This window comes from Asterias amurensis, chromosome 20 (assembly GCF_032118995.1).
Source record: "Asterias amurensis chromosome 20, ASM3211899v1".
NCBI classification, from domain to species: Eukaryota; Metazoa; Echinodermata; class Asteroidea; order Forcipulatida; family Asteriidae; genus Asterias; species Asterias amurensis.
The window spans coordinates 11,925,564-11,947,962 of NC_092667.1; the positions used below are offsets into that span (position 1 = coordinate 11,925,564).

Consider the following 22,399-nt stretch of genomic DNA (forward strand, 5'->3'; position numbering starts at 1 on the left):
TTTGGTAATAACTGAAAAAATTAGTTAACAACTTACTTATCGAGCAATAGTGAGAGCTGTCGATAGTATACAACTATTGACTGCTTCGAGTGCTATGGTTAAAACTATGACTCCCGAGGTGATCCCCAGAATACTGGGTCGTATGAATAAAAAGTAGTATTTACTGACAAGTACTAGCAAAAAGTAAAAGCATAAACTTCCAAGTAGAAGCATTCAGTAAAAGCATCTTCTGAATTCCGTATGAATAAACCTATTCTTTTACTGCAAAGTATTCACTTAATGCTTTGGAGTAAATACTTCTGATATACCATGGCTGAATGGCTCTTAACAAAAGGTTTCCTTTGTATTACAACTCCCATTCACGTCTACGTACGCACTCACACACACAGCCAAAGCAGCATTTGATTTAATAGAAACATAGAAATCTTCAAGTCAGCCATGAGGTTTTTATTCTGACAACATTTTGATGAAGACGACTCATCTGGACACACAGAATAAAAACGTTTTTGTTATGGTTTTGAAACTTGGAGTGCATGACAGCGCTGTATAAAGAAGATGAGAGCTGGATATGAGCATAGCTATTTAAATTAAACTTAAAAGTTTTAATATAACACGAACAACATTCTATTGAAATGCATTTAATTGTTTAAAAAATTACTTCTTCTGATTTTATGATCGAGGCATCTTCAACATCTTCAGAATTGGGCTGCCAAACTAATATTTTGTGCGTCTAAACATGATCATGCAACTCCTTTTCTCAAAAAGCTACATTGGCTCCCGGTGAAAGAGCGCATTCAATGCAAAATATTGGTGCATGTGTATAAATGCTTAAATGGACTTGCACCAGCATATCTTTCATCTTGTTTTTCTTTTCACATTCAAACTAGGGCTGGGCTTCGCTCAGCATCAGACAAAACCCGTCTTGCTGAAAATAAACCGAGCAGCAAATCTCTTCAATCCGCTGCATCTAAATCATTTTCCTTAGCCGCTCCAGGACTGTGGAACCATCTTCCCATCACAATACGCACCTCAATTTCACTGCCTATTTTCAAGAAAGCACTTAAAAAACATCTTTTTCCTTAGTGTCTGTTTATTGCTTTATTATTCATTTGTTGTATTATCTGCATTGCTATTGTTCGTTTAAAGCGCTGTGGTCTAAATGAAATGGCGCTATATAAAAAACCCATTGTATTGTATATTGTATTGTATATTGTCATTTCTTCGGACGAGCCTTTTACTTCTGTGCCCAAGGTAGCTCTGGTGCTACCTTGAAAAATCACTAGTATTTACTTGCATTTTGTAGTATATTCTCCGTTTTATTCATATGGAAGTAAGTAAGTGCTAAAATTAAAAGAATTTACTTTTTGGTAAAAGTAGATACTTTTAGCATTTTAGTAAATACTTTTAAGTAACAGTTTTTACTTCCTTTTATTCATATGGATGGTAGTAAATACTTGAAATTTTCAAGTAAAAGTAAGTACTACTTTTTATTCATACGACCCACTGTACTATTAAGTTACAGACCTGAATGCTACAACGGACGACGCAAATACAGATTGCGAAAACTTTTACTGTGCTGCATGTAGTGTCATGTAATCCGAAATGGTTACAGACTATTAATTTATCATCCTCGTACACGCAACGGACGTCTGGGTACTGCACGCCGTGTGATAGTCTTCGGACTAGCGCACGGCAAACCGATGCACCATCACACGGCCGTCGTCTAGTAAAACTAAGACATATCATGTGACGCGCTCTAAACCAATGAAAAGGCACAATATTTGTCAGGGGTGTTATAATATAAAACATTGTGAGAAACGAGGACGGATTTAGATCAGGTCTGCAAGTTTCTCATGCATCTGAAAGCACACAGATTAACTGTACATGTTTTTTTCTTTATTGTTTTCATGCAATAGTTGAGCACAAATTTTCACAGATTTGTTTAATGCATATGTTGGGATACACCAAGTGAGAATACTGGGCCCGATTTCATAGAGCTGCTAAGAACACACACTTGCTTCGCATGAAATTTTTTTCCTTGATAAAAACAGGATTACCAACCAAATTTCCATTTGTTGCTTAATGCTTGTTGTTGGTATTCAGCTGTGGTTTGCTTATCCTGAAAGTCACGAGGAAATTTGGTTCGTAATCCTGTTTTTATCAAGGCAAAAATGTCATGCTAAGCAATGTTTTTGTGCTTAGCAGCTCTACAAAATTGGGCCTCGGTCTTTGACAATGTATGAACAAATGTGCCCAGTGCCTGTAAGGTGATTTGTTTGCACCCCTCCACAAGCGTCCAGGAACGGCATTGGGGAATCCTGAGTCATTTTGAGCATAAAGGTATGAAACTCGTTGTTTGTCTATAAGCAGGGAGAATGTGCTGCGTTTCTTGTGTTTTTGTTGTTTCTTCGAAAGAACTGATAATGAAATTATCTTTTAAATGAGCAAAAGGTCTTTCTTAGACAACAATCTACTAAAGCTGGAAACAGACATTTTGGCAGAAGAGACAACCAAAACTGAACACCACAAATAATGTAATATGAAGAGGGTATATAAATACACCTATCAGAAAAAAATTCCCGAAAACTCTTTTCATGTACACAAAATAAGACCACCCTTCATCAAAATCCACAAATCATCGGCTGAGCTTCATTCTACATAAATTACTGGCAAAAATAATTTTCGCGGTTGGTGATCAAACCACACAGCTTTCTGTGTAACCCATCTTTGCCTTGGAGTCCGTGTTTGACGACCGGCATAGCTCGTCACGCCTTGCCCGTTCGCGCGGCCCAGTCGCCGGTCAGGACGGGCTTTAATTTACGGTGTGATTTCACGGTGTGGATGTTCTGCCGTTAGTTTAACTGTAGTGATGAATGAATGAGTGTCATTTTTTGTCAGGCCGAGCTCGCAGCTCCGAGACTGTACACCGCGTCAAATGATTTGGTTTTTGGTTTAGATACAAGAACAAAAGAAAATTTACCTTTTGTTTGGTGGAAGAGTAAATAATTTCTGACATTAAAATAAAAATAATGTCTTAAAATTGACATTTTTTAATAATAATTTGAAATTTCATATTTCGTATCCAGTGCTATCCAAAACATATTTGGGACATTTTAAGCTATATAGACTTTACTTTACCCCCGAGAAACCCTTTTTTTTTACGGTATTTTGAGTTCCAGAACAATGAACTTGTCTAAATTTGTATAAAATAATTATAAAAACGAATCAAATTTCAGCCCCCGGGGAGCGTGTATATAAATATGCAAAGTTTGATCTATAAATAACCCAGAAATCCGCACGTGTTCAATATTCAGCCTCAATTATTAATATCATTTATTTCATCTTCCTAATAAGCATAACCAGGGCACCCCCTGGACGGCCTGCAGTCCTTCCGGTATGATTCCTTTCTGCCCCTGTCCCTTATGGACACGAACGCGGCATGAGTGGGGTGCAACACCCTCATGGGCACTGGGTCGTGTTTGCATAACCAGAGCTCTGCCTACGGTGATACACTGCTACACATGCAACAGTCGTACACTAGATGCCATGCCTTCATGATACGGGTTCGAAACCGTGAAAAGGAGATGGCCGAACAAGTTGCAGAAATTAATGTTTGAAACATTTTGGTATTAAAACATATTGTATTTCTTAATGTGTTTTTTTTCTGTTAATTTTAACATATTTATTTTCATAAATCTCTGTATTTTAAACTCAATTCAGCCTTTGGCTGCATACGATGTTAAAATGTTTCTAATAAACCAATAATAATCATAATTTTGTAAGAACGAAAACATACATATTGATTTTCTTTTAATAGCTCGATTTTGAAACTCATTTCGCAAAATTACAAAACGGGTGCGGGCTAAGATATAACCCCTAAACCCTATCTTGGTTACGGTTTTTAAATATCACATTTTCAGATCAGCAATTGAGAAACAAAGATCCACGTCCAGACGTCAGTTCTCTGAAGTCATTTAAAAATGCTGAATATGATTACAAACCTTTCCCGTCAACATACATCGCGAAGTATCGGTTCAACCACCATCTATGATTATGAATTACACAAATCAATAAATTTGCGATTCTAGACGACAATACTTATTCTAGTCATTGTTAAATCAGCCTTGTTTGGCTTGCCCGGATTTGAACCCACAACCTTGTGGTAGCAAGTCATCATGCAGTCTAATCACTTGACATTGGCATTTGGGACTATGGGGTACCAAGACAATGTACTGACAATATTAGACCCCGCTCAATAAGCAGTTAGCCAGCAATGCTTAATTCTTCCTTATAAATATTTACAAAGACAAATTCCAGTTCAAATTCTCATCATTTCATACAAGAAGAACCAGAATCTATTTTCCTCTCAGCCTCGGTTTGGTTACGCATGCTGATGTATAGACAGAAAGCAAGATAACCATATCCTGTTTTTATAATATCGCTTTTCACATTCGAATGGCGTCTCAAAGCGCGTTTAACATTATTACCCCTGGTGTCGATTTCACAAAAAGTTTGTCTTAACTGTTCTAGGACTAGTCCTAGGAGATATTGTTAAAAACAACTTTAGGGCTAAGTTAGGACAGGTAACTCGTCCTAACTCGAGGTAGGACTAGTCGTAACTCTTTGTGAAATCAACTCCTGGTCACTGGGCCATAATTCATTCCTTAAACCATTTCAGCTCCCCGGGAGTATACAGCCTGTGAAACAAAATAATATGCGCTACTCGGTATAAATCAATCACAAGAACCATCTCTGTCAGCACAGGTGTCCTTTTAACGCCTGTGTGGAGAGAAGCAATATAAGTGTCTTGCTCATGGACACAAGTGTCACGACCGGGATTCGAAACCACACTCTGCTGAACAGAATCACAGGAATTTGAGTTTGGTGCTCTTATCCGCTCGGCCACTACACCCTACAAAAAAGATGGCCGAAACCGAACCGTTTCATCAGTTCACGAAGCCTCGCTGTCGTCCGGTCTCCACCCCTGCCTGAAAGCGTCAAATTTCTCCGCCTCGAAGTCCGAGAGTGCCAACTCTTCTTTGACGGTGGCCGCGGAGAGTTGGGCCAGCAGGGACCCGTTAATCTGACTCCGTTGGACTTGCTCCACGACCTGATCGTCGAGATTTAAAAGGCGAAGACACTGCATGAGTTGGGAGCAGGTGAGATTTCCGATGTCCAGTGGGATGTCTTTAACTGTCCTAATGGATGTAGCTTGAAGGCCACTGATCTGAAGATTAGATTCCGATGAGCTCCGTTCCTTTGAAAACACGAAACAAACGTGAACCCCAAAACGTGAAATCAGTGGGAGACTTTGGAACGCTAGGTGGCAGCAGACTTACCAGGTAAATTGTCCTTGTTTACGTAGTTCTGAGCATGCGCGCATTACCGAGAACAATGGATTCTACCTGGTAAGTCTGCTGCCACCAAGCGTCCCGAAAGTCCCTCATAAGTGAACAGTGTTGCTCTTCCATAAGCCTCAATGAGATATGGTAGACACAATGCTATAACACTATGGGTTTGGGTAAATTTGTCTGTATACACCACAATCGAACAGTGCATTCATAATAATGTCAGCCATACCTCAAAAAGGCTAAACAGCCTAACTCAAAAAACAACGTTTTGAGAAATGCAAGATAGATAGCTGTTTTGCTATAAAAGCGAGATGGAAGTGTAAAAAGAGGCTGAGATTATGACATATTATTTTTCACACCCATTCATAGCATGCCTTTGACCCAGAAATGATTTAGGCAGCTACGCTATCAGTTCGCATCAGTAACAGAAAGCAGAACATTCTCACGAAGGTTTTGTTTAAAAGAAATGTATGTAAAATTACGGGAAAGTAGAGTTAGATGTTGCAAACTTCAACTCCAACCAAAATGTTCACAAATAGTTTGTGGTCTGACGTTTCAACCCTAGCAGAGTCTTTCTCGAAGGCTAAAAGATATGACATAAACTTTAATGAAAATATCCATTTTGACATTAAAGGCACTGGACAATATTGGTAATTACTCAAATTAATGTTAGCATAAAAACGCACTTGTAATCAACGAGCAATGGAGAGCTGTTGATAGTATGAAACACTGTGAGAAACGACTTCCTCTGAAGTAACGTAGCTTTTGAGAAAGAAGTAATTTCTCACCAAAATATTTGAATTGAATTCGAGACCTCAGCTGAGGTCTCGAATTCAAGGCATCTGAAAGCACATAACTTGTGCGACAAAGGTGTTTTTTCTTCCATTATTTTCTCGCAACTTCGGCGACCAATTGAGCTCAACTTTTCACCGGTTTGTTATTTTATGTATATGTTGAGATACACCAAGTGAGAATACTGGTGTTTGACAATTACCAATAGTGTCCACTGGCTTTATTAATGACAATGTTTATTTTGACGTTACAGAGACTATACCTTAGTTGGTTTCACATACAACAGATCAATGTTATCCAAGAGCAATCCAGTGGAATGATGGTGCGATCGAAACGATTCAGTTCTTGGTGAGGCTGCAGGCTTGGTCGAAGCTACCGCCCTTGGCTTTCGAGGTTGGAGGTAGTCGGCATGAGTGTCATCATGCGAGGAGTCCAAACTCCCGGCAACACTGATTGCGCGTGACTCTTTGCCCCTTTTTAGAGGTATCGTGTGGAACATAGAGTGCGCCACCAAGCGGTCAGTCGAAGGTCTCTGGTCCGTGTTTAAACTATGGCTTCCTTTTTTGAGGCCGCCTCCGCGGCGAGGCACGACCTCTGGAGGGGATCCCCCGGTAGGTTTAGATGGAAGGGTGACGTCATTGTTGGGAGAAGGGCCAGCAGGGAGGAGAGGACTAGGAGGGGGAGAGGCAGAATCTAGGTTAGAGTATATGGATTCTTGTTTTACCTTCCGCGTTGTCGTCGTGCGTGGAGGAGGAGGGGGCGCACGCCTGATCGGGAGCCTCTCTGGCGACTCGGACGACGGGCTCTGGAACTGGTCTTCTTGGTGACGCTCGCCGGTCTCGATCGAATCTGAGGTGAACCCAGGAGGTGGGTCAGTGTGGGGTACAGATACCGGGTTGAAACGCAGCGGTTTGAGCCCTATTTGTGATGGGTAGTCCGTTGGAGTTAATTTGAGGGGACCGAGGGTTGTCGATCTACTTTTAGGCCAACTGCTGGCAAGTTGAGTATTGATACCTTTTAGTTGACGTATCTGCAAATACATTAAAGAAGAAAATAAAGGTAAATTTTACCAGATAGACAGAGTTCTTATACGAAAGTGGTAACATGTTGCAATTCTCGAACCCCACGCTAAAAAAGTTGCCACATAATACATGGACATTGTGAGAGCTGTTATGAACAAAACAGAGACACTTACGGCTCGTTGGTCAATTTCATTTTCATGATTAACTTTCAGAGACGACACCGGCAACGTATCTGAAAACGAAAAAGTGTTTACTTTCATAAACTATATTAGTTTCTCAAAAATTATCAACAATTTTCATAACCATAATCTACATAAAACTAAAGTTTTTGAATGAACCGAATCGTTCGTAAAACTAATTGTTTTAATTGTTAGGGACCATTTTGGGCCCAGAAGTTCCGCTCAAATACACGCGAGATTGACAAAGTCGAATTCAACTTGCATCGGTTCTTTTAAGAACAATTACCAATAGTATCCAGTGTCTTTAAAAAGACTTTGGATACTATTGGTAATTGTCAAAGACTAGCCTTCATAGTTGGTGTATCCCAACATATGCATAAAATAACAAACCTGTGAACATTTGAGCTCAATCGGTCGTCGAAGTTGCGAGATAATAACGAATTTAAGAAGAAAAAAACACCCTTGTCAGACGAAGTTGTGTGCTTTAAGATGCTTGATTTCGAGACCTCAAATCCTAAATCAGAGGTCTCGAAATCAAATTCGTGGAAAATCACTTCAGAGGGAGCCGATTCTCACAATGCTTTATACTATCAACCTCTCCCCACTACTCGTTACCAAGAAAGGTTTTAATGCTAATAATCATTTTGAGTAATTACCAATAGTGTCCACTACCTTTGAGCTGACAGTGAATTCGGAGTAAGCTTGGACAGATTTAGAAGTGTGAACTTACTTGTATGTGGTTGTGCTATAAAACTGATCCTGGGTTGGGACTCGTTCGGCAACGGCGGCAGGGCTCGCCGGCTCTTTGCCCCGATTCCCGGGTCGGCATAGTTATGAATGACCTCTTCCGACGTACTTTCTTGGTGGAACATATCCTCTGCAGGGAAATAGGTGTTAGTTGACCTTTGTTTTAATTGCCACCATTTTGGAAATGTTTCCTGAATCCAGTAACAGTATTGGATGATAATGTTCATTGCACAAAAAAAAAAGAACCAGACTGTTTTTTTCTTTCTTCTATCAGCATTGACTTGGTTACAACACGATTTGGATTAAAGGGAAGGTACACGTTTGGTAATATTGTCAAAGACCAGTTGTCTCACTTGGTGTATCCCATCATAACCATAAAATAACAAGCCTGTGAAAATTTGGGCTCAATCGGTCATCGAAGTTGCGAGAAACACCCCTGTTGGATGGACGAATTTGTGTGCTTTGTGTGAATTTGTTTGTTTGTTTGTTTGTTTGTTTGTTTAGATGATCTTCCCATCAAGGGAACTCGGCAAACTCCCACAAGGAGATGTAAACACCAAGCTGGCAACAAAGCTCTCACGTACAAACATTGGTTTAACGTCTATGATTATGAAAAGCTCAAATCAAGAAATTGTTATTCAGGAACTAGACTACAAAATTTATTCTAGTCATTGTGAAATCAGCGGTTAGCTGAGGGGATTCAAACCCACAACCTTTAGTGACAGCTTATTGGTCCGTGGTAATGTTTTGCAGCTGCACCTGTTTACTAACTACATATGCACGTAGGACTTGACTGCAAATATCCAAGGGAAATTGATGCGAGGTCAAAGGTGATTTCTGGCGGAGATTGACGTAGGCTCAAGGCAAATCTTTGGGGTTATTCACGATCCTCGAAGTGTGACGTCAGATGCTCAGGCTATTATAGATGCGACCTAACACAGGCTTAACAATTATTTTCAAAGAGGGCGCTATCATCTGAAATAATCTATTATTCATCAAATTCCACATAATAAATACAATTGTCTCAAACCACGAAATTCCTTACCGTTGTCGTTCAGAGTTGAGGGGAGGTCAGGTGTACTCCGGCTTAGCCCCCATTGAGACCTTTGTGAATTTCTCGAGGTTGCCGTTGGCGGCGCTTCCAAAAGTAAATCTGACCTCATGAATGCGACGAAGGGTGCAGCGTATTCGCTGATGAACAATTCCTAGGAAAGCATAGACAAACAATAGATTACTAGGAACAGAGAAAAACAATAGGTTTACTACACACGCACATCAGCATTGATGAAGCAATCTTCTTTTATAATGATATTTTTTCGGCACTCAATTCGAAATGATCTACCGGTGACAAGCATACTGGAGAACAAAAAATAACATCTTTAAAGATTGCATTAATTACATTTCAATTGTGCATTTAATTGCAAGTGGGTTGTTTCTTATGGGAGACTTTGGAACGATCCACTCGCCCAACTCACAGGGCCGGACGGCCACTTCAAGATGAGGGCTACTCTCTTTATGTAAAAGAATGAAAAGGCACTCTTTGAAGAGCCATATGAGGGCCAACTCTTTTTTGAGTGATCTTCCACTCTTTTAGATTGAAGTTTGCATCTTTTTGAATGATTTTTCACTCTGTTTTGGTGTGAAACCCCTCTAAAAGAGTGAAATACTCACCTCTCCTTTTAAAGAGCTTTTTGAGGAAAAACTCGAAATGTAAAAAGTGGTGTTTTTCACTCTTTTACGGAGTACATACTGATTTGGGCTATCAACCCAAATCAACTGTCACCAGGGGCACGTTAACGCCTACGCATGGTGCTGAAGCAGGGTAACCTCCTTCACAATTCATGATGTAGGAAAGAGTATCATGCACTCTAGAAGCTTGGTTTGTAAGAAGAAATTATGGTTAATGCCTTGCTAAAGGGCACAAGTGTCATTACAGGGATTCGAACCCACACTCTGCTGCTGACAACACCAGGGGCCAATTTCATAGAGCTGCTTAAGCAAAATATTTGCTTAAGCACGAAAATGGCTTGCTTATTTTACACATGTTACTGGCCACAATTTAAGACATATACATTCCCTGTGACTGGTATTTAGCTGTTGTTTACTTAGCATAACAATTGGGCGGAGTCTTGGCCGGTAATCTGATTTTACTAAGCAAGGATTTTTTCGCTTAAGCAAAATTTTGTGCTTAAGCAGCTCTATGAAATTGGGCCCAGAGCTTGTGTCTGGTGAACTAGACCGCTCGGCCATGACATGCCGTGCGCTTAGACGTGTGACGTCAGAATCTGAAGGCCCCCCCCCCCAGTATGGTTCGAGCAGGGCCCATCGATCTAAAATTTTACTGTTGGATGGCAGCAGGTTGACAGGTAAACTAATTTCCTTTTGAAAAGTCTGCGTGCTCAGTAGGCAAACGTTTAGAGTCTGCTGCCACCATGCGTCTAATTACCCCCCCCCCCCAACACACACACACACGCACGCAGCTGTGTTTATGGTGTAAACCGAGGACTTCTCTTTGTTCTCCATTGTTTGGACATAGTTTATTTTTCAGACGTCCCCATTGGTTTTGTACATGAAATCGAGTTGAAGACGTCCTCGGTGTGACTTTTCCCGGATCCCCTTTTGTTAAAGTCCTCGGTTTGAATGCGTAGACATGCCCACACACACACACACACACGCTTTTTTAAGATAACAATTTAACTGACCAATGGTATCTTATCCAACATACACTCTCCAAACATATCAATAAGGGACGTGTAGGTAATCCTACGGTGCACCATATCTTGGCATATCTGGAAGCAGACATTTGCATTCTTGGACAGGACGACAATGGCGGGCTGCTGCTGTTCATTTTGTGTTCGTGACGACGAGACACTTCTGCCATCATTTCCTGGTAGATATCAACGGACAGAAGAAAACAGAAACACAGAAATATTACCGGGGCTGGATTTCACAAAGAGGTGAGACTAGTTGTCTCGAGATACTCGTCCTAACTTAGGACTAGTCTTACGTTTTTAATGAATTCCTAGAACTAGTCCTATGCTATGCCTGTCTTTGTGAAACGGCCCCTGGATTCGAGCTGGTTATATTCGGTGGAGTGATGAGACCATGGTCTAGTGGTTAGACTGCAGGGCCCAATTTCATAGAGCTGCTAAGCACAAAAATTTGCTTCGCATGACATTTTTTGCCTTGATAAAAACAGGATTACCAATCAAATTTCCACGTGATTTTTAGGATAAGCAAACAACAGCTGAATACATGTAACAAGCAATATGCAACAAATTGGGATTTGGTTGGTAAACCTGTTTTTATCAAGGAAGAAATTTTATGCTAAGCATATTTTTGTGCTAAGCAGCTCTATGAAATTGGGCCCAGGACTTGCAACTACATGGTTGTAAGTTCGAATCCCTCAGCAAACCGCTGCTTTCACAATGACTATGGATAAGTATTGTAGTATGGTAACTGAATTACAATTTCTTGGTTTGTGTTATTCATATAGACGTCGTTAAACCAATGTTTGTATGAGACAAAATTGGCTGTTGCCAGTTTGGCGTTTTCATCCCCTTGTGGGAGTTTGTAAATACGCTGTACATGTAAAAAAAATCGTGACATTCTTTTACTGTTTTCTCAAAAACTACAGCACCTCAGCAAGTTATAGTAATTCAAGGGAAGCTTTCTACTATCAATCTTCAAACTGTGTAAATTTAAATACTCTGTACACTATTGGTAATTGTCAAAGACCAGTCTCCTCACTTGGTGTATCTCAACATAATGTGAAAATTTGAGCTCAATTGGTCGTCGAAGTTGCGAGATAACTATGAGAGAAAAAACAACCTTGTCACACGAAGTTGTGTGCTTTCAGATGCTTGATTTCGAGACCTAAAAATTTAATTCTGAGGTCTCGAAATCAAATTCGTGGAAAAATACTTCTTTCTCGAACACTACGTCACTTCAGAGGGAGCTGTTTCTCACAATGGTTTATACTATCAACCTCTCCCCATTACTCATGTTTTATGGTAACAATTATTTTGAGTAAATACCAATAGTGTCCACTGCCTTTGATGTAAATCTGCGGACTTTGTGTTTTGTTTCCTACAAAAAGTACCCAAACCTCTCAACCCGATACACACATCTGTAAGACGACACCCCACTTTCAGTTCGACATCCTAAGTTGATTATCTCTGGAAAATGACATCCTGTTTTTAGGATGCCGGTTTCTTACAGGATGTCATTTAATTTGAAAGTAAAAATAATTAACAAGCTGTCTTAATATTATTTTCATTCAATGTTGCCTCTCAATGCATTACAGAATTTGTTTTTTTGCTAACAAAACAGTTGCTGGCAGTGTAAGCACTTGTTGTAATCCACCGTATACATAAACTGACAAACCTGTAGAAAATTGAGATCGATCGGCCATCTGGGTCACGAGAGAATAGTGAAAACCGATTAATTTGCATGACATCGATTTAAATTTTGTTTTTGAATAAAACAAACGCTCACTGAGCGATAAACTCCGAGCGGGAATTTAGTGTTATTTCAAGAGATGTTTTTATCTATCATCATCATTAGACCATGAATGTTGTATGTAAATCTGAGGTCTAAGACGAGTTTTTTTTTTCTTCTTACCAATTCTGCAATGTTCCTTTAGTTATTAGTTTAGTACATTTTCCTTTGTTAAAGGCAGTGGACACTATTGGTAATTACTCAAAATGATTATTAGCAAAAAACCTTACTTGGTAACGAGTGATGGGGAGAGGTTGGTGGTATAAAACACTGTAAGGAAATCGCTCCCTCTGAAGTGACGTAGTTTTCGAGAAAGAAGTAATTTTCCACGGATTTGATTTCGAGACCTCAGATTTAGAACTTGAGGTCTCGAAGTCAACCATCTAAACGCACACAACTTCGTGTGACAAGGGTGTTTTCTCTTTCATTTTTATCTCGCAACTTCGACGACCAATTGAGCTCAAATTTTCACAGGTTTGTTATTTTATGCAAATGTTAAGATACACCAAGTGAGAAGACTGGTCTTTGACAATAACCAATAGTGTCATCTGTCTTTACATCTGTAAAATTTAATTAAATTACTGTTTTGTCTTCCTTAATATTGTGACGGGCCGGTGTTTATGATCAAACTTACCAAAATGTTCTTTGGGAGAAGAACAAGGTCCACCACCGATTGTCGTACCGACCAGAAATTCGGTCGTGATCTCCCTTTCAAGCACAAGAGGGCGCTCCAGATGTGGAAGTAAGTTGCTGATGGAGCCTGACAGCTGAGACACGTGATCTTCTGGGCTTCGGAGGCTAACCTGCATGTCGAGGAACCAAACAAGTGTAAAGTCGGGCACAGAAAACAGGGTCCAAAATTTCATAGAGCTACTTAGAGCAAGTTCGAGTGCGCACATTTAGTCCACCAGTGGTCGACCACAGACTAGCAACGCACATGCGCAAGACGTACTCGCCCGAAGGACTCGGAGCAAGTCTAGTCAACCTTCCACCTTTTCTCTAAAGTGTCACTGGTTCCCCTCTGCGCTTAAAACATGTTAGAATGGAACATGCTGTTGGGACCAGTGAAGAAACCATGGTCTCGAGGCTGGTTCCAAATGGTCGACCACAGTAGTCAACCAGTGGTCGACCAGCCTGGGTTCGAGTCAAAATGGTCAACCTTTAGTTAACCATTGTGCACACTCGAACTTGCTCCAAGGTAGAAAATATATAGCCTACTTGACAATTTTCTGCTCAGCAAAAACTTGCTACAGGAGTTAAATATAATAAATAAAATAGTATTTATATAGCACCTTACGCCAGGCCTCAAAGAGCTTACCACTAAAATAAACATTATTTTAAAAACAACACTAAATATAGAAACGGCAGTTTAAAAAACCTCAAGAAAGGTAAACAAGTTTAACTAAACAAAACCACCAGGAGCAATTTTTTTTAATTTTTGTTTTAAGTCATTATGGTCACCAGTCATAAAAATGGTGACGTTGAATTGTATTTGGACTGGTAACCTTTATTCTGGTTAGCAAAAATGCTTTGTGCTTAGTTAAAGCAGCGCAATGAAAATGGGAATGTGACCTGGGTTGACCCTTCACACTACATGGACGCAATTGCGTTTTGTTTTCTCTTCATTTTTTCCCGCTAAGTATTAATATTAAGCAGAAATAAATATCTGCCTACCGTTAGCTACTCCTTGAAATTGACACCAGATAATATGCAAATTTTCATTTTAAATATAATGGGTGCGTTCGTTTAGCTTCCCTGAGTCGACCCCGGTGTGTGGCGGTTTTTTTCCCCCAGGACGAACGTGTGCAGATAATTACCCACGTTCGTCCTAGAAAAAAACTCCGCCACACACCGGGGTCGACCCAGGGGAGCTAAACGAACGCACCCATAGTGTGTTTTTTACAAGCTTACCATGCATGGCAACTTGTTTTGGGACAATAAATTTGCCAAAGTGTAGCCGTCCGGATCTGATATGGTCCGGTACTGGCCTTTCCACTTCAGGTTCAAAAAGACATCCTCATTCGGTTCACTTTGCTTTCGGCACCTGTTAAGTGGAAAAAGTAATAATAAGAGCACTTTGTAGATTTGCTGTGATGGACTCAAGAGGTGGTACAAGTTCCACCAAAAATAAAGACACTGCCGTCGATTTAAAACAACTCTTCCTAACTTAAGACTAATCTTGGACTTAGGACGACTCCCAACCCTGCACTGTAGCATGCAGACCTTAAGATTAATCCTAAAGTTAGGACGAGTTACTCGTCCTAACTCGAGATAAGACGAGTCCTAACTATTTGTGAAATCGACGGCTGGACACCTTCGGTAATTGTCACAGACCAGTCTTCTCACTTGGTGTATCCCAACATATGCACAATATAACAAACCTGTGAAAATACGAACTCAATTGGTCGTCGGAGCTGCGAGATAATAATGGAAGAAACAATTCCTGGTCACACGAAGTTGTGTGCTTTCAGATGCTTGAATTCGAGTCTCGAATTAAAATTCAAATATTTTAATGAGAAATAACTTATTTCTCGAAAACGACGTTACTTCAGAGGGAGCCGTTTTTTACAATGTTTTATACTATCAACATCTCTCCATTGATCGCAAACAGGTAAGTTTTTATGCCAACAATTATTTTGAACAATTACCAATAGTATCCAGTGCCTATAAGCCTATACCCGAAATTCAAAATGAAAATGTATGCCACATCACGCACTTTCATTTACGCACACGAATCGCTGGTTATTATATGCTCTAAAAACACTTTCGCAGCCGCACTAACAAAAAGAAAGAAACGAAAGCAGGAAGTGCCTTGGATTAGAAGACCAAGAACCCAAACCAAACCCATAAAACATGAAAAGCCGTTTATTAATAACATTGTTTTTGACACACTCTTGAATTGTGAAATACAACTGTGATTTAGAATTATTTTCAACCGACAAACAAACACTAATACATTTGAACTGCAAAGTTCAGAATGCAAAAGTGAAAAGAATAAATATACTTCTACAATAATATACAAGTTTTAAAAATACTTTAATCGTTATTTTCACAAGAAATACAAAATTATTTTTATGCGAATGTTCAATGAAGTAAAGCTTCATTTGGAATTGAAAAACTTCAGCTGTTTTATTACAACCACATTACAGTAATCCCGCATTTCATATGGTGCAATTTAATTGTTTGTTTCTATAGCTTTTTAAGAGACATATCGGCACAGAAAAATAAATAAAAGTTCACAGATTTACAAATAACTTACAGGGTTTAAGACTTGGTGAAAGACTTCTTTTGAAATATTATTCCATGAAATGCTTTACTTTTCGAGAAAACATTAAAACGATATTCTCGTTGTCGAGAATTACGGATTTATTTTAAACACATGTCATGACACGGTGAAACGTGCGGAAACTGGTGGGTTTTCCCCCGTTATTTTCTCCCGACTCCGATGACCGATTGAACCTAAATTTTCACACGAAGGGTGGGCCTTGGACAATACTGTTTACCGAAAGTATCCAATGGCTTTAATTACACCACCGAAACGAAGGTAAATTTCCAATGGCTTTAATTATACCACCGAAACAAAGGTAAATTTTTTTTTTAAGTGGTTGGGATGGCTGGGGGTTCAGCATAATTTCTACTGGGCACTTCTATCTCCTTCGAACAAAGACGGGGTGGGGGGGGAGGGGGTGGGGGGGGGGGGGAGGTGGCAGGGAACTAGTCCACTAAAAACTCACCTCAGTCCTTGCTCAAACAGTCCGTTGCCCATCGTTATCCCGATCGTCCGGAGGATGTCCCCCTTGACAACTCCGCAATCTCTCCGCAAAGGTTTCTTTAAAACAACGACGCACTGCGGGGAATCATCGGATAACTGTCGGACGCTCTTGTACAGCTTCGCGCCCTTGTCGTTGCCGTCTTCGGTTTGGTGAACGTTGAAGAGACTTGGTAACCCCCTGGGTAGGCAAATGCGGATGGGCGGGGCAGAGCTTGGGTCATCTTTGTCATTCTAGAGACAAACAAAAGTAGTAATAACTTCGGGATGTGATAAATAATTTTTGAAATCCCACTTGTTTGAGAGGCAAAGTTTCATCGGAGGTGCGTACGAGTTTTTGCAGTTTGATTTCTAAAATATATGATTATTTTGAGAATTACTGATAAAAAGAAACAGTCCTACATAACCTTGACCCAGTTTCATAGAGCTGCTGCTTAAAAGCACAAAAAGTAGCTAAGCACAATCAAGCGTGCTTACCAGAAAAAGGTTACCAGCTAAAATACTATGACACTATGTACAATTTGTGACTGGTATCCTGATCATTTATGCTCAGCAGAAAATGCATTTTCTTTTTTAAGTTAATATATTTGAGAAAAAATGAACCTTAAACTTTTGAATTTATTAAAGGGGCTACTCACCAAGCCTTGTGCAATGACCATGTCCACCCTCTGCACACCATGCAGTTTCACAACCTCCATTGCCGAGAAACATGTGTCATCCGCGTTGCCGTAGTGCCCTTCGCCGATGCGAACCAAGGTTGGCAGCCTAAATCTACATCAGAGATACCGTCATTAAAGGGAGGGTCTAAGTTTGGTAGTCACTCTTAAAATAGCAATGCCAATAAAAACTACTGGTTAAAAGCCTACACGTAAACATTTCAATAAATTTTCACATGTTAATCTTATAATTACGTATTGCCATTATGAAAAACTGTGATATCTCAGATTTAAATAAAAACATTCAAACCTCCCCAAAACCCGTACCCCTTCAAAGTAAAAAAGAAAAAAAGAAAAAAAAGACACAACCAGAATTTAAAATCACCTCTTACCATATCTGCCGGTACACAAAATAAAATGTCTGTACAATAAAATCCATAATTATGAGAAACAAAATAAAATCCTTGCAAAATACACAATTTTATTGGTGAGCCTATATACTTTTTCGAAAAGATTCATACACCGGCCAAGAACACTACACATTGTATTAGAGCTGTCACGTCGTCCAGACATAACAACAAATCGTCACAATTCCAACTTACTTTTCAGTTAGTTGCAGCGGGCTGTAGGATACATCCAGCCAGTCCAGGCTTCCCACGGCCGATGCGTAGCCATCTTGGCTCATACTACCAGTCGTCATGATGCTCGAGTTTGATGGCGAAGATATCTCACTGCGTATTAGATAAGTCCCCACCGGAGCTAAAAGACTTTCTACGACTTGAGGTGCTTCTTCAATCACAATTATCGTTTCGTTGACTCATTTCAACGTACAGAAAACAAAACACCGTCTCAGTGCACTGGACGCTCTGGAGTAATTGATGATTTGCATTATGTTCATTTTCGTGCCAACGGAACTTTGAGGGGAAAATCAGGTGGTGCTTGACTTTCACACCCCCGAGTTACCCTAAAAACCACAATCAGTCCTTTGGCAAAAATATTCAAAGTCTCAGATAGAATAAAAACGTAAACCTAATTGATATCCACTAAAGCGTTTCTGAAGATTATGTTGCCTTGCAATGCAAGACTTAAATCAGATGAAGGTTCCACACGAAATAAAGTCCACAGTTCACGGAATCATAATAATTTGATCCTACTACGTGTTGTTCCAAACCAAAGCTGACTATCAGTACCAGGTACCAGACACTACCAACGTCAACGTGAAAGAGATCGTGGTCGGATAGTCCTACATCATTAAACCCAATACATTATTCATACAATCGTCACCACTGATTACGAAAATAAAACTATTTTGCATCAACCACATACCTCCAACGAGTGTTAACTCTCACTTCCTTCCGCTGACTCCTCCACTAATTTATACTGGTCATCAAGGGTAGGGGCGGAAATAACTAAATCGAACTTTAGGCTAATGGTTCGTAGTTTGTGAATAATTCAATGCCTGAAACTGGGGTTACATTATTTTATTTGCCAGGCCGACTAATATCAACCCTTAGTGTTGTGGGGTGTCGTGGCCGAGTGGATAAGAGCACTGAACTCAAGCTCTGATGCTTCTGTTCAGCAGAGTGTGGGTTCGAGTCCCGGTCGTGACACTTGTGTCCCTGAGCAAGACACTTAACTATAATTGCTTCTCTCCACCCAGGGGTAAATGGGCACCTGTGAGGGCAGAGATGGTTCTTGTGATTGGTTTAGCCATGTAGCGCATATAATTGTCGCACAGGCTGTATACTCCCCAGGGAGCTGAGATGGTTTAAGGAATGATTTAAGGCCCAGTGACCAGGGGTAATAATGTCGGAAGCGATTTGAGACACCCCGTGAAAAAGCGCTATATAAAAACCGTGTATTATTATTATTATTATTACAATGTCAGTTAGCAAATCGCTAATTAAAGGCATTGGACACCTTTGGTAATTGCACAAATAAATTTTGTGGGCTCTCAGAATATGTCTAATAAAAGGCTTCGGGCCTTTTAAGGTTAAAACCTTTCTCAAAAACTACGTTACTTCAGAGGGAGCCGTATCTAACAAGCTTGTTAATTATGCTAGTAATTATTTTGAGTTTTTAACATTACTGTCCAGTGCCTTTAAGCTTGTTTTAAAACTCTGTGTATGAATTTAGTTTAAAAAAACCATTGTGACAATGAAAGTAACATAATTGTGTACATTTATCCTTAATAGGCCTATCTACTACAGACGCCATTAGCGTCATCTTGTTTTAAACACATCTTTTCATCTTTATTTTTTCGGTTCATATTTCACCCATTATACACGAGGTTGGAAATTCCCTTGACTCATGTAACGGAAAGCGAAATTATAATTTTATTACCAAGAACCATATTTTTAACATGAAGGCACTATCACTTTCGGGAATGGTTTTTATGTTTTGTATGCGTATTTTACTGAATAAGCACAGGTTGCAATGGAAGTCCGTGTGGGAGATGTTAACGCCGTAGAGCTATATATATATATAGCTCTATGGTTAACGCCCATTAGTTTCTACACGCATGTTCAAAATCAAAATGGCGCAAGCGTTGGCTGACTTGGCACAATGCGGACTTGAACGCTAGGTGGCAGCAAACAAGTAACTTTTCCATGGCTTATGAATGTAGCTCTGATGTTGTAGAGAGAAATATATTTATTTGTAAATGCACGGCCATTTCATTTGTAAATAACAAATAATATTATAATAACTTTGTATTGAGTATTTTTTTTTTAAAATCCATACAAAATTATGTTTTCCTGATAAATATTACAGCCTAAATATACATTCACCGCACAAGCAAGAAATATTTAATATTTTTGGTTGGCCTGTGCAAAAACGGAAACTGACTCAAACATAAACAGTTTGAAAATTAATTGATTTCATTTAAAAAAAAATTACTTATTCAATTAGAACAATGGGGGAAAGCACACAAGCATGAAACAATTGAAAAATAGCTTTTTCAACACAATGAAAACCATTCATTGTTGTTTTATTGCAAGCAGTTCTTCCTCAAGCCAGTATATTATTTAAATAAACAAGAAAGCTTTTTAAGTCTTTAGGCCTATTACAAAAGTATCACCAAAGGCAAGAATTACGGATGGGAATTGGTTCATTTTTTTTTTATGGAAACCGAAAATAGTAAGTAAAAAAAAAAAAAAAATACCGTTTTCAAAATCAATTATTTACCCTGACTTTCCTTGTTTAGTTTTCTCTTTCAAAAAGGTTTAAAACTGTATCTGAGAGAATGATATTTTAAAGGCAGTGGACACTATTGGTAATTACTCAAAATAATTATTAGCATAAAACCTTACTTGGTGACGAGTAATGGGGAGAGGTTGGTAGTATAAAATATTGTGAGCAACGGCTCCCTCTGAAGTGATGTAGTTTTCGAGAAAGAAGTACATTTCCACGAATTTGATTTCGAGACCTCAGGTTTAGAATTTGAGGTCTCGAAATCAAGCATCTGAAAGCACACAACTTCGTGTGACAAGGGTGTTTTTTTTCCTTTCATATTATCTCGCAACTTCGACAACCAATTGAGCTCAAATTTTCACAGGTTTGTTATTAGTTATGCATATTATGTTGAGATACAACAAGTGAGAAGACTGGTCTTTGACAATTACCAATAGTGTCCAGTGTCTTTAAGTACAATATTATATTATGGGTAGTAAGTTCTAATAAACATCGTGTGGGAGGGGGAGGGCGGGGAGGGGTGGGGAGGGGTGAAAGTTTGATAAATTGTTGATGTTGATCTTGTACACAAAATGGTGAATTCAGGGACAAAGCGAAGAACTTGAAGACAAAAACACCAAAACCAACACTTCAAAATACAATAGGAGTAAAAAAAAGGTCGAAGACAAGTCTAAAATAACTAAATACAATCATATGTATATTTATGAGTAGGCATAAAAAGAAAATATTTGAAGAACACAAAATCGATCTTCAAGACAAACAAAGTGGCACAAACGAAATGTTATGCAGAAAAGAGAGTACCAGTAAACAAAATGTGTATAAAAGATAAAAGCATTTGGTGATTATTGCCGAATCTGCTGCAATAAAAATAGTAAATACATACATTTTAAGAAATTGCATAGTAATAACTTTCAGTAAGTAACGCTTGCACTATATTTGATAAAATAGCAAGTATAAATGTCAGCTAATAATTACATGATATACAATGTACAACTGTATAATATACACATCGTGATTTAAAATATAATGTAGATTCTAACATTCGACTATTTGAAAAAAGAGAAACAACTGTTGTTTGTAGTGAAATTATCCCGAAGTGCAATGAAAATAAACAGGATTATGTTTAAACTAAGAAATAAAGCTATAATTAAAACAATGTCAGTGTTATGTTAACAAAGAAATAACATACACCCCCAATACAAAACCCCAAATCCGACAAAAAAAATATACCAGCAAAAAGGGTTTAACACACTTTTTGCAATTTCGGCCAATTTCTAAGTATAGAGTTAACATAAAAAACAGTTTTTTGAAAATAAAAGTACAAAAAACCTACATTTTACAGCCAGTACAATGTGCAGAGTATAATATCATCATGCAATTCTGTATAAGCTAAACAGCTTCAAATAAAATTTATTTATTTAATTTATTACAAAAAATATGCTTAAATGTTTGATTGTACATGTATGTTACTGTAAAGTGTCATACTTTTAAGTAATCAAGTTGAGTACATTATGCTTAACATAAGCATCAATTTAGCAGAATAAGTATGTGTGGGCTATTTTAACGTTAAAATTATCAGAGACACAGAGATAAGTGACAAGTAATGTTTGGGCCCAATTTCATTTAAGCACAAAATATTGCTTATTACAAATTACTGCTTAGCAGATATGAGCAGGATACCAGTCACATATTGTACATGTGACCGTGTAGTTTGGCTGGTAACCATATTCTGGTAAATTTAATTTTATTGTGCTTAAGCAGCTCTGTGAAATTTGGCCCTGGTGTTGTGAGAGTCCTAGTACATGTAATTGAACTTGTGTCCATGGGCACGGCAAAAAACCATGGTTGCCTTTTGTGCTTAGTGGATTGGGTTTACACATGGGTTTTCCCTGTAGTGAAATATCTGGGGTTTTCCTCCAACATCTGAAACCGAAACTTCCCTCCTAATTGACTTCTCTCCATTTGGTTCTTGGTTAGTACTACAGTGATTAAAGGGAAGGTACACGTTTGGTAATTATTACTCAAAACAAATATTAACTTAAAAACTGTTTTGGTAACAAGCATTGGAGAGCTGGTTGTAGTATAAAACATTGTGAGAAACGGCTCCCTCTGGAGTAGCATAGATTTTAAGAAAGAAGTAATTTCTCACTAAAATAATAAAAGACTTCTAGCTGGAAGTCTTTTATTCCTA

At 38.9% G+C, this 22,399-nt stretch overlaps 1 protein-coding gene across 1 annotated transcript; it reads right to left on the reverse strand.

Annotated features, from left to right (window-relative positions):
• Positions 1 to 1,964: 1,964 nt before the first annotated feature.
• LOC139952146 (uncharacterized) lies at positions 1,965 to 18,198 on the reverse strand. Its single transcript, XM_071951128.1, has 11 exons — positions 17,619 to 18,198; positions 16,999 to 17,131; positions 16,326 to 16,594; positions 14,503 to 14,635; positions 13,226 to 13,394; positions 10,794 to 10,978; positions 9,137 to 9,296; positions 8,075 to 8,221; positions 7,339 to 7,397; positions 6,406 to 7,173; positions 1,965 to 5,257 (listed from the first exon to the last, which is right to left on the reverse strand). Exons 1-11 carry the CDS (start codon positions 17,714 to 17,716, stop codon positions 4,952 to 4,954), a joined length of 2,427 nt encoding a protein of 808 aa, XP_071807229.1. The 5' UTR covers positions 17,717 to 18,198; the 3' UTR covers positions 1,965 to 4,951.
• Between the last annotated feature and the right edge of the window lie 4,201 nt (positions 18,199 to 22,399).

Coding starts and splice junctions, on each gene's coding strand:
- LOC139952146 (XM_071951128.1), bottom strand. CDS start 17,716: ATGACGACTGGTAGTATGAGCCAAGATGGCTACGCATCGGCCGTGGGA. Junction 13,395..14,502: donor AAAACAAGTTGCCATGCATG/GTAAGCTTGTAA, acceptor CTCGACATGCAG/GTTAGCCTCCGAAGCCCAGA. Junction 7,398..8,074: donor TATAGCACAACCACATACAA/GTAAGTTCACAC, acceptor TTTCGTTTTCAG/ATACGTTGCCGGTGTCGTCT.